The sequence below is a fragment of the Rhododendron vialii genome, chromosome 6a (assembly GCF_030253575.1).
Source record: "Rhododendron vialii isolate Sample 1 chromosome 6a, ASM3025357v1".
NCBI classification, from domain to species: Eukaryota; Viridiplantae; Streptophyta; class Magnoliopsida; order Ericales; family Ericaceae; genus Rhododendron; species Rhododendron vialii.
The window spans coordinates 5,958,072-5,978,572 of record NC_080562.1 but is presented as its reverse complement, the minus strand read 5'-3'; the positions used below and the strand labels follow the sequence as shown (position 1 = coordinate 5,978,572).

At 39.3% G+C, this 20,501-nt stretch overlaps 3 protein-coding genes across 5 annotated transcripts; 1 reads left to right on the top strand and 2 right to left on the bottom strand.

Annotated features, from left to right (window-relative positions):
• The first annotated feature begins 239 nt into the window (after positions 1 to 239).
• LOC131331198 (photosystem I chlorophyll a/b-binding protein 5, chloroplastic) lies at positions 240 to 2,584 on the top strand. Its single transcript, XM_058365080.1, has 6 exons — positions 240 to 600; positions 1,058 to 1,190; positions 1,360 to 1,472; positions 1,603 to 1,707; positions 2,150 to 2,238; positions 2,319 to 2,584. The coding sequence occupies exons 1-6, from the start codon at positions 347 to 349 to the stop codon at positions 2,456 to 2,458; spliced, it is 834 nt and encodes a 277-aa protein (XP_058221063.1). The 5' UTR covers positions 240 to 346; the 3' UTR covers positions 2,459 to 2,584.
• A 569-nt stretch (positions 2,585 to 3,153) lies between these two features.
• Positions 3,154 to 9,250, bottom strand: LOC131331195 (protein WEAK CHLOROPLAST MOVEMENT UNDER BLUE LIGHT 1-like). 3 transcript variants are annotated; one of them, XM_058365077.1, is made up of 4 exons: positions 8,943 to 9,237; positions 8,715 to 8,768; positions 6,001 to 6,638; positions 3,154 to 5,352 (listed from the first exon to the last, which is right to left on the bottom strand). In XM_058365077.1, the coding sequence occupies exons 3-4, from the start codon at positions 6,595 to 6,597 to the stop codon at positions 3,481 to 3,483; spliced, it is 2,469 nt and encodes an 822-aa protein (XP_058221060.1). In that variant the 5' UTR covers positions 6,598 to 6,638; positions 8,715 to 8,768; positions 8,943 to 9,237; the 3' UTR covers positions 3,154 to 3,480. The 3 variants fall into 3 exon arrangements, with proteins under 3 accessions (XP_058221060.1, XP_058221059.1, XP_058221057.1); XM_058365076.1 differs by lacking the exon at positions 8,715 to 8,768 and having other exon boundaries at positions 8,943 to 9,250; XM_058365074.1 differs by having other exon boundaries at positions 8,715 to 9,198.
• A 4,877-nt stretch (positions 9,251 to 14,127) lies between these two features.
• Positions 14,128 to 17,876, bottom strand: LOC131331197 (UDP-glucuronate:xylan alpha-glucuronosyltransferase 2). Its single transcript, XM_058365079.1, has 3 exons — positions 17,554 to 17,876; positions 16,706 to 17,351; positions 14,128 to 15,343 (listed from the first exon to the last, which is right to left on the bottom strand). Exons 1-3 carry the CDS (start codon positions 17,725 to 17,727, stop codon positions 14,406 to 14,408), a joined length of 1,758 nt encoding a protein of 585 aa, XP_058221062.1. The 5' UTR covers positions 17,728 to 17,876; the 3' UTR covers positions 14,128 to 14,405.
• Between the last annotated feature and the right edge of the window lie 2,625 nt (positions 17,877 to 20,501).

The window sequence follows — 20,501 nt, the reverse complement described above, 5'->3', positions numbered from 1 at the left end:
ATTCCTTGTTTTGTTCCTCCCTGTAGCTAAAAGTCTTGGCGCAAACTTGGCCATGGATAACACTCTTTCACTCCCATCCAATATTTTTGTCTTATCTACTCTCTGGTTTTTTTTTTGGATTAAAGTTGAGGATTTCCTACTAATTGGTGGAGCATATGGTGACGGAGCCAGCTTAAAGCAGTTCAGGTATAGCTGATTTTCAACCAATTTCTTTGGCTATAACTTCCACCAATCTTTATACATGTAATCTAGAGGCTCAAAAGAGTTGGGGCAAGTGGTCCCATGCTATCCTTTTTTGTCATGTTATCTGACTGGTTACTTGGATGTTCTGGAACTTGTGGTGTATATGCCCCCTGATTGGGGTTTTGCAGATAGGGGAAAAATGGCCTTTGCAGTTGGAAGATGCCTTCAAATTCTGCCATGCTCTAATTTTTCTTCTTCTTCTTCAGCTTTCCTTGGGAAGAACAATGGCAGATTATGGGTAACATATTTGCCTGGTAGAGAAGGATATGGAAGGCATTACTCTCGAGCTGTGGTTCAAGCCCAGCAACGCCCCACATGGCTTCCTGGCCTTGACCCTCCCCCCTACCTGGATGGAAGGTAAGCCCCCTGAATTCTCTATACCACATCTTGTTAAGATTCAACAAGAAGTTAATGGTAAGTTGGTGTCATCTTTTGGTTAGAAAACTTAGGGTCCGTTCGGATAGCTGTGGATTTCAAATGAAGGGATTTGACGTCATTGTTTCATGAGAACTCAAATTTAGGTTTGATAGTTTACCTTGAGATTTCAATATTAGGTTTCAAGCTCTATTACGATGGATTTAAAGAACTAATTAAGAGGAGTGATTTAAAAGCTGTGTGTTAAGAATTGTGGCTAAATCCCAATAAAATGCATCTCTTTTACTTCTAAGTTTGTGTCCATCTGCAACTTTAAATTGAAAAGTTACCTACTACAAAAACTTCTTGCATTTTAACTAAGATTGTCACATCTCTTGATTTGAAATCGGCATATTTTCGAAAGGAGCCTAACTCTTCATTTGTTTGGTGGATTCTGTAGCCTAGCTGGAGATTTTGGGTTCGACCCACTTGGGCTTGGCGAGGACCCTGCAAGCTTGAAGTGGTATGTGCAGGCTGAGTTGGTTCATGCTCGGTTCGCTATGGCTGGAGTTGCTGGAATTCTTGTTACCGATGTGAGTGAATCAGAAGTACCAATATAATATATATAACAACTTCATTTTCCACATTTCCCATTTATACTTCAGTTCTGTACTTCATTGACTTTTGGATACAGTTATCAATTACTCTCTCTCTCTCTCTCTCGGTTTTCCTGTTGAGTTAGTTTTGAGTTTGCTGCTGCAGTTGTTCCGGGTAACAGGAATCATCGATTTGCCAGTGTGGTATGAAGCGGGTGCCACAAAATTTTCATTTGCCAGCACCAGAACTCTGTTCATAATCCAACTAATTTTGATGGGGTTAGAGCACTTTTATCGGCTTTACTCGCTAGAGTCACTGATTTACTGGCATTTGTTGCGTTTGAACCAAATAAAGATCATCTGATCTCTCTTTGTTGTTCTTTTCTCCCAACTGTTATACTTTTCACAGATTTGTAGAAACCAAAAGGTACATGGACTTCACTAATCCAGGATCTCAAGCCAGAGATGGCGCTTTCTTTGGGATGGAAGTTGCACTTGAAGGTTTAGAACCAGGGTAAGTTTCCGAGACTATAACAAGATTGCATAAAAAAAATTCTTCATCCCTTCATTTTGGGAGAAAAAATTGGCAGTTTTGGGACCAAGGAATTGTATGGGGATTTCATTAAAATGTGAGGAACATACCGTCAACTTGGTAAGGGAAATCCCCCACAATCCCTCTTCACAAGATTCGCCCAAAGGAAAATGATATACAAGTTGAAATCGAAGCTGAAACCCAACCATGTGTTTGAGGCTCAGATTGAGCAATGCGATGGTGCACTCTATCCAATCCCGGCGGTACATGTCAGCCAATTTAGGCTTGGATATCGACTTGGAAATTATTGTCCCAAGCCAATTTTTTGGGGGCTGAATTATTCAGTTAATCATACTAGTATACTACTGACAGCAGAACAGAACATGTTTGAGGTCTATTAACATTTTTGGACTGCATTAAACAGATACCCAGGTGGCCCTTTGCTGAATCCTCTCGGCCTGGCGAAAGACATAAAGAATGCTCATGAATGGAAGCTGAAAGAGATCAAAAATGGTTTGTTTCGACTCATTTCACTTTCCCCTATGTTCTGTCTGTCTCTCTCCGGTCACTTATTCCCTCGTTCCTATTTGCAGGAAGGCTTGCAATGGTAGCCATCCTTGGCTTCTTCGTGCAAGCACAGGTGACTCACGTTGGCCCGATCGACAATCTCGTGTATCACCTCTCCGATCCCTGGCACAGAACGATTATTCAAACTCTTGCTGGATCTGGTTAAACCAATGTAAATTGATCTCTTGATTGACCAACTTGAAATCCTCCCCAATTATGTCACAAATTCATTCAACATTCCATTTACTTGTTTATGGAAAAGCTATAATTGGGAAGGAAAAACCTCCTGCAATCCTCATACGCGTACTTTTGCAATTGTCACTCGATATAGAGATGGTTCTACTTCGTTGATATTTATTCTAGCATTGGGAACGCGAAACATGGGAAATAGATTGACAAAAACTTGGACTATGATTCATATTCGGCATCTCATGAGGCTCTTAATATGTGAACCCAAATTTATGGAAATGATCAGACTAGCAGGAGATTGACAAAAATTGTTGGTGATCTTGGAAACCTAATCAGGATGCAGAACAGGTAAACAATCGCAGTCTGCCATTGGCTCTGGGGAGAGCTTGGCCAATTTGGTGAGGAGCAATAATCTCACCCGTGATCTCCAGCTCCAAACAGTCAAGCTTAATCTATCCCAGAGGATAGTATATTCCAGAGGAAACTTCTATTCCATGGGGCATGCTATGCAGATGGTATAACCCAGAATCAGGTTATCCGGTCATATCTAATTCGGTAACTAAATGCGGTCTGAAGTCTAAAGGCCGACAAGACTAAAACTTCTCGTTTCCACCTAACTAGTTGAAACAAGAAAATTGTCATTCGATTTCTTCACAACAGTGCACAAACAAATGATCCCAGAGAAGTCAAATTCTTTATTTACATCAAGCTTTGCAAGAATCACATACAAAAACAACAGGAGTAATGTTTTGAGTGTTACAAAAGATAGATACATAACAAAACCACCCCATTCTCTCTCTCTTTCCCAGATCAAGCACAAAAATCAAACTTATTAAATCCTTGCAGACCCTCCATGAAGAATATAATGATATAAGCTTATTATACAGAACTGAAAACCCAACATTTACAACAGAGAAAACCTTTCAGAATGTATTCAATTTTCTATTTCACTGCCAAGAAAAATAAAGAAAAGGCCGAACACAATACCGACGTGGAAGATTACATTGACTTCGGTTGCTGCGCTTTCCTTTTTGCCAGGAACATGAAAATCCGAGGGAAGAACGACCTTTTCTTCTTCTTCACCATCTTAACTTCTGGAGACGATTCAGTTTCAGTGTTACTTCCGGGCACATATGCCTTTGGGCTCAATCTCTGATAAACTGGTGGTACAGCAGAATCTGGCACTTGTACAAAGCTTTTAGTTTCTTTTCTCTCCTCAAAGCTGCTCTTATTCGGATTTATCGTGTTTACTACCCCACGAACCGCTTCACCCGCTTTTCGCCTTTGTTCGTGCTCCGCCCTCCACTTTCTCAATTCTTGTTCTACCCCCAACTTCCCTTCCTGTGCCTTCTCAGCCTTCTGCAACGCCTTTTGAAGCGCCTCCTTTTGCGCTGCCATCTCATCGTTCACTTCCTCCAACCTTTTCAAGCTTCTCAACTCAGATTCCTTGGCGATATCAATTTCAGAGACTGCGGTAGTCACCCTAATATTAGCCTGCTCCTCCGCGTCATGAGCTCGTTTGCTAAGCTCATAGTACTCCTCCAGAGACAGCGTGACTCCAGGAGGGGAATCAACATTGTTGGTGGAGGTTTGAGCTGATTCACTCTCCTTCAAAGCATTGATTGCTGCCAACGCCAGCTTCTCTGCCGCCTTTGCCGCCTCTATCTCCTTTCTTGCTGCCAGTAGTCTACTCTCTACAGTACTTGCTCCCGCCTTTGCTTGCTCTGCTTCTTCCTTCGCCTTTCGCAATTCCTCGCGGGCCGCTTGGGCCATCGACTTGGCTTCATCTGCTTCATGAGCTGCCTCGTGTAGTTGCTTCGGCAGCTCCACCATCTTCTCTCTCCATTCCTTCTCTCTCATCTGGACTATGGCAATCTCCGACTTAACCCTGCTCAGCTCCGACTCTAGAGATGCAACTGCCACCTCTGCCATCCCTTCCCTCTGATTCATGGAGGCAAGTGCCGACTTTTCCTCCTCCAGCTCCAATTTCAATGATGTGGTGGCCACCTTCAAGAATTTTACTTCCTCAGTGGCTTTCTCTATTTTGAGTCTCACTTCTTCAAGTTCCTTCTTCACTGAGCCAACCGCTGCTTGTATGCCACTGTGGGTTTTCTCCTCCGATCCTTCTAACTCCCCTATGCCAGTTTCCTGTTTCAGTTTTGATTCCATATAAGCTGCTAATTCTGCTTTTAATTCCATGAGCAATGCCGAAGCAGTGTCTAGTTTTGATTTGAGATCCTTTGATGACAAAATCTGCTTGTTTAGTCTCTCTAGCTCCTCTTCTGCTAGCTTCAATTCCTTTTCCCAATTGAGACTATCTTGCTCTCTTGCCATAACAGCTCCAATCCTATGCTCCTCCGCCTCCAAATGGGCCGCGTGGGCTGATTCCAATGATTCCTTAGTGGCTATCAGTTCGATTGTCAGTTCCTCTACTGTTCTCTCAACTTCTTTGGAAGCAGAAACAGCCTCCTCTGCTCTTTTGACAGCTAGATTTTTCTCATTCACCAATAATGCGTAATCTTTGCGGAGTTGTTCCAATTCGTCTTTTACAGATTTGAGCTCTGAAACGGCAGCCATGTGGCGGGCCCGGGCCACCTCGAGCTGGGCCTTCGCCGCCACGCTGGCATCATCAGCGATCCCTTGCTCCATCTCTTCAGCCCGGAGTTTTGCTAGTTCGGAGTCCTGTTTGGCTTGTTGCTCTTGGGTTTGTGCTCGTTCGAGGTTGAGTTTCAATTCTTCGATGAGTCTCTTAGTGCTCTCCAGCTCGTTCAACACTTGATATTTTGCATCTTCAGCTGCCTGGGACTGTACTTTATACATTGGGATATCTTCCTGTGTTTTCTCCAGTTCTTCTTCTATAAGCTTGCGCCTCTGCATAGGCCAGCATAGTAACTTTTTGTGTTATTTCTGAAAAAGACAACTTATTTGGTGCATACTGTTTTTGAAAACGCAGATGCTCATAGTTTGTGTTTTGTTTTTGTCTGGGCAAAAATGGTTTTAGGGATATTGAACACATCTAATTTGGTTTTCTCAAAATTTCTTCTTTTCCAAAAAAATAAAAAATAAAAAAATCCTCACAAATAAGCTCCAAAATTTTCACTGGAACTGTTTTCCAGAAAATATTGTGGAAAACTGGGTCTGAAACACCATCTTGTACAATGCAGTGGTAGTAACGAACAAAATGATGAACCAAGTACAATCTTTGGAAGCAAGCCAAAAGGAAAAGCATATTCAAGTTTCTTTTTCTAGTTTAAGAAATCCTTAAAAGACAACACCAGAAGAGGTAGCACTGGAGCAAAAATTAAATCTATAGAAAAAACCCTAAGAAAAAGATATTTACTCTTTGCTCCTTGGCTGCTGGCCTGCTACAGAAATGGAAACGAAGTTGTAGTGAAATACAGCTGGAACTTGAAATGATGTGAGAATTTCACTCATTGTAAGTTGCCCAAACATGGTGAAAAAATTAGTACAGGCAGCAGGACAAATAAAAGAAAGAACAAAGTAGGTAGACAAAAGTACCTCAACTGTCTGGACTCTATGCGCCTTCCAATCCACGATTCCCCCAAACATGGAAACAGCCGCTTTAACAGATTCAAAAGGTGCTGCTGTATCAATCTGACCTCTGTTGGTGACAACCTTCTTAAGACGTTTAGAAGCGTCAATGGGATCTGCCGTTTTAAAAGCAGCCTGATGTGATGATACTACTTCAGATTGCTCCTGCAAAGAATCATCTGGTTTTGCTTCTGAAGTACAGGATGGAATGGATTCACTGATACTATTTACATTTCCTTCTTTTTGTGGGTCTAATGTGTCTGGTTTCGCTTCTGTTTCCTCTTTTTGAGAATCCAATGTCCCCGGAGGCTTGTCTGTCGGAATTGAAGCAGTTTGCTCGACTTTGGCTGTATCTTCCATCACAGCCTCTCCTGTTTCATCTTGTAACATTGATGTAGAACCATTCATCACCAATCCCTTAGTGTCGGCTTCCGCTTGTTCATTAGTATGTTGGTTAGTTAACTTAGTTGGGACTTGATTATCATCCTTGTTCTGGGAAGGTAATTGTGAAGGTACAGCGGATTCCAGGGGAAAATTATCTCCAGCCTTTTTCACATCCTCCATTACGATAAAGTGCTAACTGCTAATGACAGCCAAGTAGGTATCTGACAGAGCACATGTTATAAGAACCAAATTAGAAAAAGAAAAATACAAAACTAAGCTTCCTGTCTGGGAAAAAAAGGGGGGAAAGTATGGCTCAACCACAGTCTGAAGAAGGTGAGAAGCAAATTAATCTCTGGTTGCACGAGAAAACTGAAAATTAACCTGAAAAAAAGAACTTAAACAGCAAATTCTTCATGCAGAACTTGTTTATTTCTTTTGGACAAGCACTATAGTCTAGACTTCTTCAAGGTGAACAATGAAACAAATAGGACTACTCCTGAGATAAAAGATACTTTCTCAGTTCCAAGGTGGAAGCCATTGCATTGGTTCTTTGATGAAGTTCATAAGCATCCTGATGCAGATCCACAAGGTCACTATTGCTTTCTTTCTGTATCATGTATTTTCCCAAAGTAATAAACTAAATATTCAATCACTTTATAGATCATCACATCAGAACTGTTTCTCATGTAGTTGCCAAATCCAGTAATAACATCCCTTTTGGATACAATTTACCTTCTTGGTCTCCATACTCTATACAATATCATCCAGTTACAGTGTAACCTAATTGGTAAGCATCGGTGTTCGTTTCTACAACTTCAGAACTTCTTAAAACTCAACTATATACAATAGAATCCTGCTCTCTTATCAAACCAAAAGATATGGATGCTCGGTCATATCCTTATTGTTGAGATAAAAGAGTCTCCTTGTGAATCATAAGTCCAACCAGCATAAAGAAAAAGAAGGAAAAAGTTCTCATGGCTAATATAGCAAGGAAGATGGTGGTTTAACTTTAATATATCTCAGTTAGACCAATCAATTGCTCTCCCTAAGGATCACATCACCCTATTAAAAATAGATGCATACGGATTTCCTGTTTTGAAGCGAACTAACCAAAATTTTCAAGAATCCAACAATAGATGCTTTCCGATTTCATTTAGTTTTCAAATCCAACAGTAGCATCCATTTCGGGTTTTGATTTGCCTTCTTGGTTCGTACTCTATATAACATTAATCAGCGCGACCTAATCAGTAAGCATTCGCGATCATTTCTACTTCCTCCCAAATCTCAATTCTTATAATAGAATCTAGCTCTCTTACCAAACAAAAAGAAATCGACGGCCGAGCCCTAATGATTGTCGAGATAAAAGAGTCTCCATGTCTAACTTAGCCAGGCAAGACGACGATTCAATATCTCATCATACCAATCAATTGCACTCCCTAAGGATCACATCACCCCAATCCAAATAGATGCATGTCGATTTCATGTTCCGAAGTTGACTACCAAAATTTCCCACTAAGTTGTGAGATTAAACACACTATCGTAATTCATAACAGCCACTACTTGAGACCCAAAAGATACACATCGCATATCTTTGAAAAAGATGCACGTCTTAGTTTCTTCGCGAAACAAAGTGAGAAAAAAAGAAGAGAGGAGCGACTTGAGAATTCTATTATGTAGATTCCCATATGATGGTAAACCTTCTAATTTCATCCTAACCATATTAAACCATTTTCTCGGAAATAATAAATTCAAATTTGTTTGGAAAATTTCAACCTTTCCTTCCCTTTGGGGGAAGTTTGATTGTATCTGCAAATTGTTTTCCTTAATCTTGAAATGACATCAGAGTTTCAAATAGGAATAATTTAGTAATCAAAACTTCACATAACAGCCGTTTTCATGCTGAAACTCAAGCAAAACCATTAAAAACCTGGAATTTCATGACAACCTAAGATTATATTGACTTTTCAAAAAAACCCAATTTCCTTATGTTTTCCAGCATCCAAACAAGGCATAAACAGATACAGAAACAACATACACACGAACGCATATACTTATCCTTTGGTATACAAGAATCCGTATTGGCAAACATAATATCCTCCATAAAAAAAGGCAAAAGCACATCCAAAAAGCCGCGGATTAAAGCACTAATCATCAATTAATGACGAATTAATTCGAGATAAATCAAGCTCAGCTAATTAATCACAAAACAATCAACAAATGTGTTTGTGCGTGTGTGTTTCTGTGTGTGTGTGTGTGTGAGAGAGAGAGAGAGAGAGAGAGAGAGAGAGAGAGGGTACCTGGAAATTCCAGAAACGAAACAGAGGAAGTGAATCGGAGACGCTATTAATTATCTCCGGAGATCAAAAAAAAAAGCAGAGAGGAGAGAGAGATTACTATTAGAATAGGTTTATCATGATTAGCTTCAAAATCAAAAGGCTAATAATAGTCCACCGCTAAATTTAGCACAAAGAGAGAGAGAGAGAGAGAGAGAGAGAGAGAGAGAGAAACACGTGAGTGGAGCCTACCTCTTTCTCACGGACCAGATCCACCGTATTCAAGATGAGATTTGTCGGAAAATTCTGTGCGTTTTTCCTTGCTACTACTACTACTTTTTAGTTCATCTCCGAAAATTTTCGGTGGATTTTACGGACACGTTTTCATTTTGCTTTCTGTTAGTAATAGTAGTATTTCAGACCACAAGTCAAACGTGCGACTGCGACCTAGAACACCTCTCCTCAGCTTCGGGCTCTCGTCTCTCTCTCTCTCTCTCTCTCTCTCTCTCTCTCTCACCGTTTTCTCTCTCTACATAATGGATGGCCCAAAATAAAAATCCACCGTCATTAGCAAACCAAAAGGTCCATGTATGTGAGGGAGATTATATTTGATGTTGTGTTTGAATTATTGTGTATGTAACATTATTGTTAACAAACTGTAATAATATCATCGGTCTTGCTATTGTCAGTCTACTGGGCTGACAATAAACACACTAAAAAACAAGAAAAACACGTATTTCTGTATACTTTATACACTTTTTAATACACATTCACACACTCATTATTGTCAGCCCATTGGGCTGATTTTAGAATTTTCCTAATATCATATCCCCGTCCAGTAAAAGCAAGTCTCTGTGTTCGAATGGTGGCGCGTGAACGAGTCCAAGATTAGTCACGTAAATCTCTCTCTCTCAATCCTCGTTCGCAATTCTCGCTCTCGCGAATGAGGATTGAGATAGCAAGTTTATGTGACTCAGGGTAGTCTTGTGGATTTGTCGTGTAACAGTAAATGATTCTTGAAATTCACCGATCCATATGAAAATTTGAGGCATGCGTGTTTTAGCCTGTTATGTTACTCTATGAAAAAACTCAGATCGAATGTCGATCGAGTCCTTACTAATGTTCAATTAACCTAATATTTTTATCTGAACATTATTTAAAATGTTAAGTTGAAATTTTTTATCAATTAGAAATCGATATATACGGACAAATTTATTCCGTTTGCTTGCACTAAACTGTGTATAAATTGATAATTCTTGTTTCATTTTAATTGGGAGTTGGGTGGTGTGTGTGTATATATATTCTTTAGCTTTCTCTCACTCATACTTTTGTGCCACATTAACATAGTAGGATAATATAATAGGAAGAACAAACTTTAATTGTTCCATTATGCAGACCTTAATCATTATATATGATTGTGATTGGAAAATCTAGGTACAATTTAATTTTAATGATGGTCAATAGTCTTTACTAGAAAAGAATAAAAAAGAAGAAAGAAAAGGGTAGATTAATTGAGGAGGAAGAGGAGAGTGTGATTGGAAAAATGAAGATGAAGGTGGCGCCGTGGTATTAATTACTTGATTTTTTTTTCCCAAATTCTTGGAAAAATAGAGGAAGCATCACGTGGACTACACATATTTTAGTAAATGTAGATAGTACAGATAGATGTGACCAGAGGGAGGCAAGATAGAGAGAAGGTGGTGAAAAGAGGACGGCGAAGGAGGTCGATGGAGATGTAAAAGGGGAGGCAGAAGAAACATTAACGGAGAATGCCCCCCCTCTCGCCGCCCATCATAGGGTGGAAACCCTAGGGGAAGGGAGGGAAGGAGAGAGGCGGCTAGGGCTGGAAAGTTCTAAAGAGAGAGTCTCCGGTTACCTTCTAATTGTCTTTTTCGTTTCTCATTCAGGTAGTATTCTGCTTCTCCAAATTAATATTTTGATTTTAGCAGCCGTTAGATGTTCAATAAAATGTATGAATTGTTGATAAAATTGTTGACATTCACTCAACATATATATATATTTCACACATATATCAAATTCATTGATCGAGTTAAGAAAAATGAACAATAATTTAAATCACTTTATTGGCCCAAAATAAGCCCCGTATGAAGAGCACCAAAAAACAATTTTTACATGTATAGGGACAACTCTAGCATAGGACGAGGGGGTCACGTGCACTTGGATTTTTGAAGCCTTCTCTCTATCTCTTCTGAAATCATGTTTTGTCATATTCCCAATTTCCCACTAAAGAAGCAAGACTAGTGTCGTCTAATATTTTGACATTATCAAACCAACCACTCTAATGAGTGGAGAGAGAACAAAAAAAGATCACTCAATATGTTTCACTACTTTCTCTCTCTAAAAATCATCGCTTTATTGCACCATTTATTTATGGCTATATTTAATTGTTCAATTATTGTTGAATCTACTTATAACAAACCATATATTAGAAGACAAACCATATATTGGATACTTGGACTTCTGATTCTTGATCATTTAATTGCTAGGTCTTTTGAATCCTATTCCTCGTTATTTGTTTAATTTTTTTGAATGAGTTACCATTGTCGTTTTAACGGACTGGAATTGTATTGAAAATGCGAAATGCCTGAAGTCAAAAAATATTAATGAAAATATTTCATAAGTGAGATTATATTATCAGGAAATTTATCACAATTTATGCAAAAATCGAGATCTTACTATATTGCGGATCAAAAAAAAAAGATCTTACTATTGCATCCATCAATCATCTTTTTGCACATTTAATCAAGGATAAACAGACAATACAACGATTTTCCTTCGCAAGAATTGAACCTTTCGTGATCTATAAAATTGCAAAATCCGGGCTAATGAACCTGTATTTACAATGATGACCACCGATGCACCACTTTTAAAACCTAAGTCATGTAACTACTTTTAAATTTTTTTAATTCTTATCTGACTCAACATCCACATGCTTATGCATATTGATGACCAATTTCCGCAAGAGCTTTTAAGAAGTAAACAACTTTTGTTATTTTCGGTGAACTCATTTTCTGCCCTTCTTGAAATAAAAAAAATAAAAGATAAACTCACTCATGCCAAAATAGAAGGTCACGAAACACTAGCTTAAGGAGTATTGTTGAAATGGGCCCATGTGTCTTTGAAAGCAACAATTGGTTGGGCCGATAGAGGATCTGTATTGCCAGTAGGCCCAGTACCACAATATAAGCACCGTAGGCATGGCAATGGGGCAAGGCATGGTGGGACGGGTTTTGTCACGCCCCGAATCTGATCCAAAAAGTATCACACAGCCTCGTACCCGACTGGGTAATTTCTTGGGTTTTCCCTTCCCTTCCCCGCCCCACAACAAAAGAGAAAAAAAAAAAAACCTAAAAACAAAATGGAAGGAAATAGTTATATACATGGTGGTATTTAGGTGTAATGGTGAAAATATAAGAATAAAGAAATATATTTTTTGTATAATGTAATGATAATAATGTTGGGATAAAAATATACTTTATTTTAAGTAAACTGATAATAATTATATTATGGTAGAAATATGATTAGTCGGGGGCGGGACCAATTGTCATCCCTAACAGGCATTAGGTAGTAGATATTATCAAAGCCTTTTTTTAACGTCTATTCTCTTCTTTTGCCTCCAGCAAATAAAGAAATCTTTCTTTTAAAAAATGAAGCAAATATGTTACACTCTGTCTGGTAGTCATGCAACCCCCAGGAATCAACCACCAATGAATCGCGCAATTCGTACCTTCCCAAGCTCTCCGGCCTTTCGCGTTAGCATATACTAACCTCTAGACCTTCTGCCAGGAATATCATATGTCTTGTTTTGGTAGCGACAACAATTCGCAGCCGGCGATGGGAATACTAATTCCGATTGTTTGCCTTAGGCGCTCGATAATGTACATTCTGGCAACCAATGGTTCCAGAAGGCTTATTTTGTCAGGCCCAAATCCTCTGCATAACTAGTCTTAAATGAAGTCATTGCGAAGGATCTTCGAAAGGAGCGCCTATTCGCGTGAAGGTTTCTCGAAAAGGCAATCTCGGCTTGTTCTTCGCTCCGGTTGGCGAGCTCGTCACAAAAATTCTCAAGAGCAAATGCTCAAGTGTGATCAGCCTAACCAACTAGAGCAGCGTGGAAGCAGACATTTGTCTTTCCGAAAAGCTTTTTCGCTAAGATTTCCCTCGACTAATTGTGGAACGGATTTGGGCCCGTCGGAGCAAGCCGTTCAGAGTACCATTGGATTGTTGGGAGTTCGTAGGCTCTCTTGATCCACACCTGCTTGCATGACACCCATTAATCCGCCTGGAGTAACCACATCGCATTTTTTTTTTTATAAATTTAAGCCTATAAAGAGATGAGCAGTGGGTTTGTGATCTTAGTTGTTGGATCGTGTTTTCAATGGTCTGGATCTGCTGGTGGTCGACCACCAGCAGATCCAGACCATTGAAAACACGATCCAACGACTGACAGGTGATGTCCGCATTGAAGTGATGAGTCATTCAATAATATTAAAATTCAACTCTTGTTCTGTTTATGTTGTTCAAATAGCTTATTTAAGATTCCACCGACAATGCATAACACAATCAGTATTGCTGAAATAGAGCTTTCTTTTGGTGTACAAGTTTTTCAATACCAAAGGGAACATTCAGTAAATTAAACTTTGTTCTAATTAAAAACATAATAAGGCTCTGATTCGTCAGATAAAACCACAGTAGGTTTAATCTAAGCATCATTAGTTGTACCTAAAATTGGTTTGGTCAACTAACACTATCATCCCTGATTCTTGCCTTGCACCCAATCCTTGGACTAAGTAAACCTTTTGTTATCCCCACCTAATCCACATTAGGGTTCCTTATAAACACCTTGGTAATTAAACTACAGCATTAATTTATGATTAATCAGATAATTAGTCAATGTAGTCAGTAGAGTTTTTCTTAATTTCATTTTAAAACGGCATATATTTGGTAACAATTTTCTTTAATACTACTAGTTTGGAATTTGTTACAAATAGCATTACACTCGATTTTATATTTTTATTTTTTTGCGCTAAGAAAGCGATTGCACAATTTATAGATTATGATTTTCTCATGAGTCACTCCTTATGTTAAAAACAAAAAAGCGATTGCATCGGGGACTTAAATAAAAAATTAACAAAAACACGAGTTACTAAAATTTCTCTTAGTTCTAAAATTGCTAGCGTCATACTCTCCTCGTTCTCATTCTCTTGTCCTCGTCCTATCCCTAACTGTATAAAAAATTAATTATAACTTTTAATTGATATTACTATTTATATGCAATATGAATGTTTTTTTGATAGATCTCAATAAACTCTTTTAAACGATATTTTCAAAATCACTTAAAAAATTATAAATTACAAGATATATATAATCAATTGAAAAGTGACACGGGCTCTTAAAAAGAACTAAAGAATGGGGATAGGGGAAGTATTAATATGATTTGACGTCTTATTTGCTTAGATCTAATTGCATCTAAATGCAATTGTGACAGAACTTAAAGACCAACCACGTTATTCTATACAATATACAAAATATATAAAGTTCATGTTAACTCTTTTCCCATGTGAAAATATCCTAATATATCTATGTATCCACACATAAGTTATGTGAATTACACTATGCAAAACCTATCTACCAAAAAATCAGAAGAAAAAAAAAGAAAGAACAAAAACCCAAAAAATCTCAAAAAAATCCCACTCATTCAAACCGCCGCGGATCCGTAACATTGATCCAACAATGCCCGTCGCCCAGACCCGATTTCCTAGCCAACTTCCTATCCCACTCCAACTCGATCTTCCTCTGCTTCGACAACCCGCAAAGCTTCTTCAACCCGTCCTCCATTTGGTCATGGACCCTCCACCACCTCCTGTGCGCCACGTCGCTCGCGTAGACCCTCTGCTCCCCGAGATCCCAATTGCAATCGTAGTCCCTATAGCACTGCCACGGCTTCAGGCCGAGGTAGTGTATCGAATACAGCTTCGGAGGGTCCGACCCGAACAGCTGGTTCTTCATATTGGTCTCGCTCGAGGTGTTGGACCAGAAATTCTTCAAGAAGTTGACCCGCCTCGGTAACCGGTGCCACCAAACGAACACCTCGTTCAGGAACCCCTGGTCCCCGCCGTTATACGAAACCACGTCGTTCGTCCTCTGCATGAAATACTCGAACGTGCAGTTGGAGGGCTCTATGACCATGATGCCGGAGTTGAAGATGGAGACGTCGTTTCCCACAGCGGAGATCTGGGGGAAGTGGAAGAGGAAGTCGAGGCTGCGCAGCACGATGATGTCGGCGTCGATGAAGATGATCTTGTCGTAGTCGGCGAGCTGCCAGAGCCGGAACTTGCTGTAGTTGTACTCGTTGTAGGAGCCCTTCTCGGCCTTGGGGTTGCGGATGCGGGTGATGAGGCGGATCTGCCAGCCGGCCGCGGTGAGGGCGGAGCGCTTGGGGACGGAGATGGAGGCGTCAAGGAGGAGGATGAGGTCGCGGTTCGTTCCGGACTGGAGGAGGCTCTGGGCTAGGGTTATGGCGCCGCAGATGTAGGACTCGGAGGAGTGGAGGACGGTGGCGTAGGCTTCGCGCTTGTTGGGTTTTCGGGCGGCGGTTAGGATCTTGGATAGATCGTAGACCTCGTCAATTCCTGGAATCGAAAACGTCGTTATTAGCGCTTGCAACGAGCACAACAACGTGCAGAACACTGTTTACAAGATTAATAAAAATTTTTTGCCGTTCAAAAAAAAAAAAAATGTTAGCGTAGCATTGTTTCATCGAGAAGTGAAAACTACCAATTTACCAATCTACCAAGTGAGTGAAATCGTGTCGTATTCGCATGTTATGCACAATATGATACAAATTGTCATATTTGTTGACTTTCTTGATTAAGAAAATGTATGCTCTTTTTGTTCAAATTTGTTTGTCTAATTGCAATAATACAATTTTCTAAGAAGCACAATCATTGCGCTTAGATATACTGAATTTTTCAGAAGTTACCCTTTGACTTTAGAAAAAAGATTAATCTACCATCAATAATAAGGGTCAAAAGGAGAATTGTACTACATCTTTTGGTCAATTAGTCTTTCAAAGTAGACAAATATTTTGGAATAACTAAAAGTTAAAAAGTGAACAAACAAATTAAAATGAAGAGAGTAGTTAGTAATTTTAACTTTGCTAGTTAATTTTATGTGCCAGTAGCCCATTAACGTTTACTACATATGTCCCTGCGAAAACATCATAGTATACTAGATGTCATGTGAAAACTGAATGGAATGAAGTGCAATTGATGCTTCCTTTATACTCTCATGCACCTATCTTTTGACTTATTTGTTTTGATTTTTATGCGCTCTAGTTAAGATATGGCAGATTACGAATATTGAGTATGTATGATATACCATGTCAAAAAAAAAAAAAAAACATGTATGATATATACATAGAATTATTACGAATCATTTTGACTTCTTCTATAAGCAATGCTTTTACAAGTTTTCATTACAGATACGCTTTTATTTTGATCAACTTGAGTCTCTAAATTTGGAGACCCATGATATTTTTGGATAGAGACAATTGAGTACTATTTTGAAAAAGAGACAATTGAGTACTATTTTGAAAAATGGACATAGAAATAGAGAGATGTGATTAGAGTCGGTTTAAAATAAAAAAAATACAAATAATACGACATGAGTCTCAGATATTTCAACGTATTGCTGTATATTTCAAATGAAAATTACGTAAATCTAGTACTTAAATACATAATCTCATTATAGTGTACCCGAATCCGTATAACACAAGTGTTTACTATCAACTAAACTACGAATGAGGTGTGCGATCGTTAACTTTGAACGGTTTGCCGGCGGTCGTTAACTTCAAAGCTTGAATTAGTTGATGTGTGCTCAAATTGTCCCGAACATTCGATTATAGAAAATTCATAAAATAAAAAAAGAACGAGATTGTTAATTTTCCCATCACATGATCTAGACTTCAAGCAAACGGAAACTGGAAACCATACCTTTATCCCAGAGGGGCAAAGCCAAATTGCAGGACCCAACCGGCAGCGAAACCTTCTGCTCCAACCTAGCCATTTCCGGCTCGAACCACCACCACTCCCCTTCTCTCTTCACCAGATCATCGCACCGGAACAGCTCCGGCATCGGCCTGCACTTGCTCAAAAACACCATCTTCGCACCAGTACTCCCCCATCCCCACCCCCTTTTCCCTCTCTTCACGGCCAGATTCGCCGCGATCAGATGCACTTGGAGCCGGAACACGTCCCTCCCCCACCCTTCTTGTGGGAAATTGCAGGGCAATTTGGCCACCACCGTGTCGAAGTACCCGTAGTTCTCGAAGTCGGGCATTGGTATCTCGGGGCACAACGGCCCATCGATCTCCTCTTCCTCGTCGATCCATTCCGGAAACAAGTGCTGCCATTCGAACAGCTCGGAGACTTGTTCGAAATGGACCGGCACGGTTTGCCCGCGGACTTCCCATTCACTTGTGTCCTCTTCGTCCATGTTCACCATTGCAATCTTCATCCCCTTGCTGAATTCATTCAAAAAAGTGGGATTCTCTGTTTTGTTCTTTTTCCTCTTGGGCTTAGGGTGGTTGCCTCTATCAGTCTCTTCTAATACAGCCTTCATCTTAATCCCATTCTCCACCTATCAAATAAAAAAAAAAAGAGAAAAGAAATCAGAGTTTCAACCAAATGGGTTAGCAAGAAAACGAAAATCCAAGAATCTTTCTACAAAACAATGCAATGTACCCAGAAAACAAAACATCGACAAGATTCATTCCAAATGTGACCCACAACACAAATTTTCGAAATTTATTGGAATTAGTACTTGAGGTGGCTCACCTCACCTTGTGATGGCACTGGCGCAAAGAGCACCGAACGAACGACGCGGCACTCTCATGGTAGTAGGAGGACGACGGCTGGAGAAGAAGAAGGGCATAGATGACAAAAAACACAGCAAGGAAAACAAGGTTGATTCTGATAACCAGAGACTTGGATGGAAGGGCTTTGACGAAGGACATCTTAATTTCTTTTTTTTCTTCTCACGACACAAGTCCTCAGTAGAGATATTCAAACGTAGGTGGGCATATATACAAATAGGAGTGTGATTAGTTTGGTCATGAAGAAGAATTGAAAAATATTTAAGGAGGGGTTTGGCTGTAGCTGTTTAGAGGCAAGAGAGAGGCCAAATCAGAGAAGAATTTAAAGACAAGAAACCAAATAGTAATTAACCATTTAGGGAACGACACCTATCAGTTTGCTAGCTCTAGATTTCCTTCCTTTCAAGACATTAAAATGGGTTTGGGCAAACAGAGGCTTTACTTCTTTGCCATGTTTTTGTTGCGACCAATACTTTAATGAATGGGAATTAATTATTTCCTAATGTACCCCTCTCATTGTCTCTAGAACAGGGCGTATATGGGCCATGGGGGAGGAGTGGGAATTGGGAAAGTTCAGGTGGGACAGGGGTAGAATGGTAAAGTGGGCATTTGTTGGTGAACCATACGAGATTACGGTAGCATCCGTTCGGATTAAGCAGCTCAGAAGAAGCCGGCCAGCCCCACCAACCATTTATGGTTGCAAAGTCAACCTCAAGAATTCCGTTTTCAGCCATTTTACAGAATTGTGAGCTTTCCACCAATTATAGGAGACCATAGTAAAATGAAATTAAGTCATAATTTGAGGTTCCTAAACTAGATATTTCAAGTAATTTAGCAGAAAATGGAAGGGGGCGTGTGTATGGACGGAGCTAGATTTTTAAGGGAGTAAAAAGAATTAAAGAAAAGGTTTCAACTATAAATCTCGATCTTTCAATTTTCTTTTAAGAAAGAGTTTCGGACGCCACATAGCTTTTGTTTGTGTAAGAAGCAACAATACTAAAATCCCTTGCGTAAATTTTTTCTCCAAAGGCAAATTAGAAGGTTGAGACTTACTACAGCTTGTGGTAGCAAACTGGAAGTTTGAGATTCACTTGGCCATAGGCGCTAGACGCTAGTGAATCTCAACCTTCAAATTTGTTAAAGAGAATATGCAAGAACTTCGAAGGATCCTCGCCCTGTTGTTCTTCAAAAGAGGGTGAAATTGCATGAAAAATAAGGGGACAAACTTCACTTATACCCATGTGGTTTTGGTCCATGTGCGGACACCCCTCACGTTTACTTTGTTGCATCCGCACTCCATGTGCTTTATGGTTTTGTGTGACACACCCAATTTCGTCTATGTTAATAGAGGTGTACCTCATATGTCTCTTGAATCTAACCAATATATTAAAAATTTAATCCGAGCCATTCATAAAATATTAATTAAAGAGTAGAGCATCTCTGTAAAAAAAATCACGTCGATTAGACATCTATAACTCAGTCATCGGGGAACATTATTCTTGTTAAAATGAAAGGTAAATTTAAACTTGAAAATTTACTTCATAATAAATTCTATTCGACCATGAAGTTTCTATTTTCTGATCGACTTGAATTTTGGTATAGATGCACTAATCGTCAAACTCTATAATATCAACGGTTTAGATCCAATTTTTGGTACAATGGATGAATAGGTTAGATTCAAAGAAGAAGAATAATCAAGGGAGGACATGAGGGCATATTGAACTTTTCATCATTTCGGCTAGCAAATTTTACATTATTTCTGTTAATTGGGTGCGTTTGCACAAATCAACAAAAGCATAGGGGCACGGATGCAACAAAGTGAAAGTGAGGGGGTATATCCGCACATAATCCAAACTATTGAGGCATAAGTGAAATCGCCCCCCCAAAAAAAAAAATTTTAATAATTTGGGGGCCATCTTTTGGAGACACGAGTATTTTTTGAGGTGTTGCAAATTTGTGGCAGGCTCGGAGAACCACTGAGAAGCTTCTATAAAGGTTTTTCCTGTTTTATTTTCATACTCCCGCCGTCCCATAAAATTGGTCCCCCACAAAATTACATGTAATTTTCGAACTTAAAAAGAGTATTTGCTAAAATAATTTTTCGATTGTGTTTGCTCCGTTCAAAGATTTTATCGAGGTTTATCAAACAAGATTTATATTGCATAAAATATTATGTCAGTAGGTACATTTTTTAAGTTTAAAAATTGCACGTAATTTGGTAAGGGGCTAACTTTATGAGACGAATAGAGTATTAAAAATGTGTCGTGTGTGTAATGATGAATTAAAGAGGGGATTAGATTGGACATCACACCAAACCAAGTAGGGTAAACTATCACAATTTTGCAACCAAATGTGAAAGTCATCTTGATTGATGAAGTAGACCAACAGGATGCCAGGGATATTCATGATTTCAGGCACGATTGCCCCGTCCCCACTTGAAGCTTTTTCAAGTTATATATATATATATATCGGAACGGTTCAAGGGACATCCTAAAAAAACACCTAAAAAAACACCCATAATCTCAATCTCATAGTTCCCGATCAAATTTTTATGATCCGAACCGTTCAATGTGTGCAAAATGTGATTTTAAGGGTGCGCGCAAGAAATTAGCAAAAAAAATGACCGGGAAAAATTTGATTTGAGCAGTTTTTATTTGAACCGTTCAATAAAAAAACTGTTCGAAACTGTTCGGATCAAGCTCTTCCCGGTCATTTTTTTTTGCTGATTTCTCTCGGATACCCTTAAAATCACGTTCTGATCACATTGAGCGGCTCAGATCATCAAAATTTGATCGGGAACTATGAGGCGTTTTTTTAGGTGTTTTTTTGGGTGTCCCCGGAACCGCCCCGTATATATATATTTTATAGTAGCATAAATGTTTAGGCCAATTTACGCATATATTAACTAATTTTGG

Bases quoted from the DNA above. Each gene is read 5' to 3' on its own strand.
- LOC131331198 (XM_058365080.1), top strand. From the start codon at position 347: ATGCCCCCTGATTGGGGTTTTGCAGATAGGGGAAAAATGGCCTTTGCA. The intron at 1,191-1,359 runs GTGAGTGAATCA...TTGCTGCTGCAG, and splicing joins CTGGAATTCTTGTTACCGAT to TTGTTCCGGGTAACAGGAAT. The intron at 2,239-2,318 runs GTTTGTTTCGAC...TCCTATTTGCAG, and splicing joins GCTGAAAGAGATCAAAAATG to GAAGGCTTGCAATGGTAGCC.
- LOC131331195 (XM_058365076.1), bottom strand. From the start codon at position 6,597: ATGGAGGATGTGAAAAAGGCTGGAGATAATTTTCCCCTGGAATCCGCT. The intron at 5,353-6,000 runs GTACTTTTGTCT...TGGCCTATGCAG, and splicing joins ATAGAGTCCAGACAGTTGAG to AGGCGCAAGCTTATAGAAGA.
- LOC131331197 (XM_058365079.1), bottom strand. From the start codon at position 17,727: ATGTCCTTCGTCAAAGCCCTTCCATCCAAGTCTCTGGTTATCAGAATC. The intron at 17,352-17,553 runs GTGAGGTGAGCC...TTTATTTGATAG, and splicing joins TGCGCCAGTGCCATCACAAG to GTGGAGAATGGGATTAAGAT. The intron at 15,344-16,705 runs GTATGGTTTCCA...TTTCGATTCCAG, and splicing joins TTTGCCCCTCTGGGATAAAG to GAATTGACGAGGTCTACGAT.